The 7,902-nt window shown below is 47.5% G+C and overlaps 1 protein-coding gene across 2 annotated transcripts in view; it reads right to left on the bottom strand.

The window, feature by feature from the left end:
• The window catches only part of LOC144145312 (uncharacterized), a 71,622-nt gene that overhangs the window by 2,772 nt on the left and 60,948 nt on the right, over nucleotides 1–7,902 (bottom strand). For both annotated transcript variants that reach the window (XM_077676878.1, XM_077676879.1), the window contains 2 exons: nucleotides 5,352–5,480; nucleotides 4,541–4,618 (listed from right to left, as the gene is read on the bottom strand). In XM_077676878.1, coding sequence (XP_077533004.1) covers nucleotides 4,541–4,618; nucleotides 5,352–5,480 — 207 coding nt within the window. The remainder of the gene's footprint in view (nucleotides 1–4,540; nucleotides 4,619–5,351; nucleotides 5,481–7,902) is intronic.

The raw sequence follows: 7,902 nt of genomic DNA on the forward strand, positions 1-7,902 counted from the left end.
CCTTCCAATATTTCTCTGAGATATACGGAGGTTTTGCTATGCCGTAAGAAGGAAAATTTCCTGGACCCCCTAGGAAAAACATCAAAGTTACGAAGTGAATCTCACCTTAAAATACTTAGGCCCTACGGTTTTGGTTGTGCGATGATGCCAGTCAGTCGCTCGGTTGGTCTGCAGACCACAACTGATCGCACGACACAAAACCAAGATATTGCTCTCTCTCTCTCTCTCTCTCTCTCTTTCTCTCTCTCTGAGAAAGGCTTTGCACCGACCCGGGAGCAGCGGCTCCTTTCGACAGTTGCCTATGAATCTCGGCTTCTGGGTTCCTCCTGCGTTTCGTACGTAGTGCGCAGCGTGGTTCTATTTGAAACATCACTGAAGTTGGAATCAGCGGCCCGATAACTGGGCTAATCGACTGAACTGTGTCAAAGGTGGGGGAATTTTATATTGAACGCTCGTAGCAAATCACTGACAGTCTAAATGCACTAAATGCAGTACCAGTTTTACGTGGTAAGAACGTAAACTTTAGTCAGCGATTAGTCGCTTGACAACCAGGTTTGAATACTTGTCTGCATCCAACACATTACAGTTTAGCCATAAACCAGACGGCACTCCCTCAACAGAGAAGGATCTGGCCATCCTGGTGCAGTAGCTAGCTTCCACGTTCCATGATTGATCAACCCAACTCTCAGCCCACAGTCCCCAGCAGCTGTAGAGCAACCGGTCAGGCCAGCTACACAGCAGAGGGTGCTAAGAATCCCTGGGTCCGGACAGGCCGCCCATGAAACTTTAAATTGGCAACGTTCAACGCGCGAACCCTCTCTAGCGAGGGAAGCTTAGAGGAGCTCTCGGACGTTAAGTGGGATATCATAGGGCTAAGTGAGGTTAGAAGAACATGCCGCATGGCAAAAATACGAAGTAAAAAAATTATGGTTGATCCCTCTTTCATAGGAATCGGCAAACACGAAAGTGAAAGAGGTCTTCACAGAAGAAGTTGAATGCTAAAGGAATCTCTTGTGCGAAGGGTTCGCAAGCCTGACCCCGCCAGACTAAGTGACGCTGACTCGCAAGAAACAAACAAACAAAAAAAAAACCGCGGACGGTGCCTCAATTCATGCGCGTCCCCTGTACACGAAGGCGCTTGCAACGAGGCGCCAACTGTCGGGGATCATTAGCGTCATGATGAGCGACTTCACCTCGCCTCTCCTGGACGGCAGCACCATCTGAATGAGTCATAGGGAAGGACATACGGCGCGTTCGTACATTTGCTGACGTCTCCGTTCATGGCGAGTGGTCTGGGCTCGAAACCAGGCGCCGCCGCGTCAATGGCACTTTTTCTGTGGACGTCATTTCCGTGACGGATATGAAGTCACTGGGATATTGGTGCACCTGGTCATAAAACATTTCGTGTTAAAAACCAAACAGGAGAAGGCCTTATGAAGTTGAGTAGCTGGCATATTCTATCCTGCCGAGGACCTCACGAAAAGAAAGAACCCGCGGTGAGATTTCTAATCCACAGAGAGATAGCAGGGAACGTAGGGCAATTCTTTAGTCAGGTCAGGGTCGGGGTCAGAAATGGGCAGGGTCGTTGTGATCAAGCTGAACGAGCGATGCAGGTTAAAATAGTACAAGCTAATGCACTGACAGCTAGCTACGATGAAGAGGCGAAAGATAGTTTCTACGAACACGTCGAATCAGCAATGAACAAAGGAACAACACAATTCACGATTGTGATGCGAGACTTTAATTTAAAGGTTGGTAAGAAGCAAATGGGAGAAAGGTCAGTGGGAAACTTCGGAATAGACAATCGAAACAGTCGAGGAGATACACTGGTTAAATTTGCAGAGAGAAATAACCAGAGGTTAATTAACACATTCTTCCGCAAACGAAAGAATAGGAAATGGACATGGAAAAGTTCCAACGGGAGAACAAACAACGAAATTGGTTTCATTTGAAGTGACAACCCATGTATTGTGCAGTGCGTAGAGGTGCTAGGCAGGATTCGGAGCAGCGACCATAGGATCGTTAGGTGCAAGCTAAGGCTAAATCTCAAGAGAGAAAGGGAAAAGCTAGCGAAACGTAGGAAATCCGCCATGGAGTCAGAGCCAAGACGCAGAAGTCTCAATTCACCCTTCAGAATAAATTCGCACTTTTCGCCGATGGGAAAGAGGGCAGCGTTGACACGCTAAATGAAATCCCCAAAACGGCAATCACTGACTCGGCAGCAACTGTGTGAGAAGCAGCATGGAGGAAACATAATGACAAACTAACGCAGAAAAGCAAGGGAACTTATTGCGAAACGTAAGAACATGAAATTCTCAAGTACGATGGATGAAATTAAATTAGCGTAGCTGTCAAAATTGATTAATAACAGTAAAACGAAGGACATCCGCACATATAAAATGGCAGTGATCGCGAGAACGCTTGAGACGGGAGGAAGCTTGAAGGCAAAAAAGAGGAAGCTGGCTATTGGCAAAGACAGGATGTACGCACTCACAGACGAACAGGGTAGCATTACGGCTAACTTGGACAAGATAATAAAAGTGGAAGAACGGTTGCACACCAGGCTGTATGCCAGCGGCGTTAAACCAGGGGAAACTACTGAACCCACAAGCTTATCTTACGATGTCCTGCTAGTAACTAAAGAGGAAGTAGAAAAGGCGCTTAAGGCCATGAAAAGAGGAAAAGCTGCAGGCGAGGATGTCATATATCCGTTGACCTTCTAAAAGAGGGTGGAGATATTGTACTGGAAAAGCTTGCTAAACTATTCTCAGAATGCTCGAGGACTTTAAAAGTACCCATAGCCTGGAAAAACGCCAACATAGTCCTGATTCAAAAGAAGGGAGATAGCAAACATCTTAAGAATTACAGACCCACCAGTCTCCTGTCAGTTGCTTACAAGCTGTTTACCAAGGTAATAGCTAACCGCATAAGTGACCGCATAGATCCTTAACAACCCAGAAAACAGGCTCGGTTTAGAAAAAGGATGCTCTACAACGGATCACATCCACGTCATCAATCAAGTAACAGAAAAATCTGCAGAGCATAATAAACCTCTTTACGTAACATTTATAGACCATGAAAAATCGTTTGATTCAATAGACACAGGAGGAGTGCTGGCAGAGTTAAAAAACCACGTAATAGAAGAGATAGAAGACCTCGTAATAGAAGAACCACGTAATAGAAGACCTATATATAAGACTCGTAGACTACATATATGAGGAATGTACGTCCCGGATAATCCGTCACAAGGTAAGCGAAAGGTTCCCGATCCAAAAGGGAGTGCGACAGGGGGATGCCATCTTACCAACATTGTTCACAGCATGTGTGGAGCGGGTATTCACGAACCTTGACTGGAAAAACGCAAACGCAGGTTTATGGATATAACCGGGGAATGTTTCATGGGAGGTCATGCAAGGTTTGCAGACAACATAGCTTGCTCAGTGAATCGGCAGAACAACTGCAAAAAAATCTACATACAGACAGAAATCTTTGCAGTGGGGTTAAAAATAAATATGAGTAAATCGTAATGATAAATAAGCATGTTGAATGCGCCCTCTTCCGTAGAAGAGTATAACAACCTTGGGTAGATTGTCACTGCTGACCCCAACCACGAGAGAGAAATCTGGCGCAGAATAGAAATGGGTTGGGGCGCACTCGGCAGACACTCACAAATAATCTAAAGTAAACTACATCTATCTCTAAAAAAGTATTTGTTTTACCATACCATATGGAGCAGAAACTTGGCGCCTTACTGAACGACTGGGAAGGAAACTTAGATCGGCGCAATGAGCCATGGAGCGAAAAATGGTAAGAGTAACGCTTAGGGACAAGAAACCATCAAACTGGATCAGGGAGCAAGCTCGAGTAGAATGATATCATAGTTCAAATTAAGAAGAAGACGAAGACTTGGGCTGGCCATGTAGTGAGACGAACCGACAACATGTGGACCACGAGGGCAACAGAATGGACCCCGAGATACGGGACTAGAAGAAGGGGTATGCCATTAACTCGAGGGAGGGCCGAAGTAGGAAAATACGGAGGCCAAGAATGGACTCGGGCAGCGCAGGACAGAAGCTAGACAGACACAGGACAGGAGGTCAATGGGAGAGGCCTTCATCCTGCACGGGGCCTAAATGGGCTGTTGTTGTTGATGATGATGGTAGACCAGAATTGAATCTTCTTGCGCTTATTCACATTTACGGAGATCCTCGTCACGGGGTCCCTTTTTAGCAACACTTTTCCTGAATGTGACAATCAACGAAGCGTTTATCCCTTTTACATCGTTCGTTCTGTGAGTTGCTTGCTTTTTGAAGTTCGAAAACTTTTTTAGCGTGAACAAGAGAAAAAAAGGGAACCAGCGGCTCAGTGGCTGGTAGTACTTATCAAAGAGGAAGTGCTATCGCAAGTGGTAGAGAAGTGAAACGAAAAAAAAAAAGCTAAACCCACTCTCATTCCTAAAAAAAAAGTTATGCAATAATACACTTCTCGCACTTCAGACTACGACTGATGCGGGGCCATGTTAGCCCGGACATTTACGTACCTGAATAAATTTGATGACTTCCCTCGTGTTGACATGGCTCATTTCCAGTCTGCAGCCCCAAGCGACCAGGGCCAAAGGCTAAAAGAAAGAGATAAAAAAAAAATAAATGCTTTAACCATTCTGCACTCGAAACCTGTTAATTCAAGGGACCGTTCAAGAACAGACGTGAGCAGAGAATCTCACCTCACAGTTAAGAGTTTTCTTGGCCTCACCTCAACCTCACTTCACTCTCTGACCTCCCGTCAAGCCTGACATCACTTCAAACTCAAGCAGACAGCGCAGCATCTCAAGCTAACGCAATGCTTCCATCATAGAACCAATGCAGGAAATGACGTACGTTGAGCGGCGCACTAGATATGATTACGGAAGTATTGGTGCATGCTGTTACAGAAAGTACTGGCCGTAATGAAGCTACTCTAAAATATCTGCCAGCACTGTTTCACGCCAAAATTTTTCATTTGTATGAAAAATTTCATTAACCAGCGTGCGTGCGTGAAAATTTCCTTTTTGTCGCATCTTTAGAACCATGTTTCCTGCTGCCGTGAACCCCCCCGCTCTGTGCTCGCGCTTATTCAGGATGCTGAAGGTCATGGAAATATGTTCGAATCCCACAGGCTCCCTTCATTTTACCGTGGACTACACCGTGCTCTGGACACACTAACGATCGATTCATCATGGTTGTTACTATTTTTGAGATCGATCCAACCTAAGCTTTGCACCCCGTAAGCATCCATTGGAGGGACTCTTGCGAATTTTATTTTTGGGCCGGCTGCTCATGCACTTAGCAAAATATTTTCCAAGCTGGGCTTACCCGTGTCAAGTGCAGGTGCCTGTACGGAGTGATGACGTGTTTCCGTATGCACGACGTCACTATGGTCCGTAGCTTTTGCACGAACCACGACGGCGCACACGGGTGATAGAGCATCACCACGGCTCCATGCTGTACGGGGGCACAAAAAAGACAAAAAAAGATGTTCAGGTGGGAGGGGCAGGAAGGGGTGCGATATAGGTTAGTTTCGTGAATGCTGCTGCGATGGGCTGGATAGAGAGAGAGGGGGGGAGGAGTGAGGGAGGGGGAGGTAGAGGGAGAGGGAGAGATCTAATAAAAACGGGAAAGTTCAGTTGCCATTTCCAATGGGGAGGAACGAGGCAAGGAAAATAATGAAGATAAAAAAGAGCCTGAAATCGTTTCACTATATATAAGGTGAATGCACTCGAGGGTATACCATTTCAGCGCGGATCAGTTATCATTGCTTATGCTGTATTTTAGTTAGTTTAGCCGTCACTTCAAGGTCAAGAGGCGCAGTATGAGCTTGGCGTTGTTTACGCTGTTGAACAGCCCGATGGGCGCGACGCTCGGTCCGTTTATTCTCTAAAATTATTCCGAAACTACACCGACTTGCGCTGCACTTGATCCCCGTTTCTTCGCTCCTTACGCGTTTTCTCAGCCTGCTATCGTTGTTACCTTTCTGTCGGCACCACGGTGTAAGAATATTCTTACACCGTGGTCGGCACGTTGTGCTCAGTCTCTGCCTATTCACCTTGGGGGAGTGCACACTTTCTGTGGGATTGACGGTGGGCTTAAATAGCGTTTTTGTAACGCTTAATCGTTACTTGGCTAGGTTGGCGAAAGCATGCATCGGGCTGGCATCCACCTAACACCCACCCAGCCAGATAACGTCCTCAAAAAGGCAGAGCTACCAAACAGCCATTTTCTAAAGCGTTTCATGGCGTTACACGCGTTTCACAGCGCGCGTACAACAGAAAGAATAAAGTAAAAAGAAGTATTCAACGCGTTTTGTTCCACAGCGTAGATCAGAAAAAATAAACATAAATGAAGACACACTCGGTGCGCACTAATTCATATAGTGCATCAGAAAAAAGAAAAAAAAAACAGGAAGGAACTCAGTGGTTCAGTTACCATTGGCTTTACGATGCGTTTTATAGGGCGAGTTTAACAAAAAAAAAAGCGAATAAAACGCGAACGTGCTTCCGATTAAACCAGAAAAACGTTTATTAAGCCTGCAGTAAAGCGCGCACGCGCGCTTCGGACGTGGCCTACGTCGTCGTCTTGGCAGCCTTGGCGGGTGCTCTGCGAGGATCCTCGCGAGCCGGCAACGGCGAGCGAGGTTCCTGCCTAGCCAGCGCCTCGGTGACCTGCTGGACGGCCTGGAGTTGCGTTTCTTGGTGGTCACTCCGCGTTGCTTCCTCAAGCTGCGGTGGTATGCGTCCTGAGTTAGCTTCGCTTGTATTTTTGGAGCAGTCTCATAGCCTGTGCCAGAATGTGGCCGTCTGCCTGCGGCACACTCTGCACTTGTCTTCGGGGTGTGACTCTGGATACATTTTGTGCAGTAGCGCTGGACTCGGAAGCGTCCTCGTTTGTAATTGTCTGAACAGCACGGCCTGTGACCTGCTCAGCCGTTTGCAGGGCGGCGGGAGCAGTATGCGGGTCATCCGAAAGGCCTTGGTCTACTCGTTGTCGCTGGTCATCGTGTCTTTGGCGCTGAACCACACCGGGCAGCCGTTGCCTTCGGCGCGGTCGGTTAGTCCTCGCGCTCGGGTGTGTCCTGTTTCGTTGCGGTTGGCATTCTTCTCCGACGCTGCGCCTGTGTGCGCCGGGAACCACTTGATTTCAATCCTTTTGTCGTGGTCTGCCTGTCGTATCAGGATTCCTGCCGCCGTTGGGGCAATTCTTCCTTTGGCGTAGTTCCTCACCGGCTGAGGATCGCGTGGCATTCTCGGTCTACGATGGCCAGGGCGACGGCTATTTTTTCTGCTTCCTCGACTTGGTCGCTCGAAGAGCTGGCCGACGCCCGCACATTGCTGAATTCGTAGTCGACCACCGCGATCGCGAAACGGTTGCGGCAGGCATATCCAGCTGTGTCCAAGTCTCTGGCGCCGGGGTCTTCTGTGTGCAGGTCCGCTAGTGCCTTGGCTCTAGTGCGTCTTCTACCTTCGTTAAATCCCGGGTGCATGTTCCTCGGTAAGGGGTCGACACGCACGTTGCACCGTACGTGGTCGGAGGCGGGGCATTTTGCTCCCTGTTGTTCGTGATATCCGATGCGTACTTTGAACACAATCTTTCTAAATTTCTCCCGTAGTCTTGCTACTGTGGAGGCAGCGTCGCAGAAGCATGAATAGTTAATCTGAAAAAAGTAGTTGCAGTGAGTCTGATCCCGAAGTTGTAGGTTATAGTCGACATATGCAGAAGGCTCGGCGACAAACCTAGCCTAAACAAACGCTTCCGCGAAGGAACATGTTGAAAGATCCCGTGTAACTTTTTTTTTGCATCGTACTTTCAGTAAACATAGGATAAACGATGGTATTTGTTGCGTGCTGCCGAGAAAGGCAAGGCAATTTCT

The sequence above is a fragment of the Haemaphysalis longicornis genome, unplaced genomic scaffold (assembly GCF_048455015.1).
Source record: "Haemaphysalis longicornis isolate Haplotype H1 unplaced genomic scaffold, Haemaphysalis longicornis Haplotype H1 scaffold_7, whole genome shotgun sequence".
In the NCBI taxonomy this organism is placed as follows: domain Eukaryota; kingdom Metazoa; phylum Arthropoda; class Arachnida; order Ixodida; family Ixodidae; genus Haemaphysalis; species Haemaphysalis longicornis.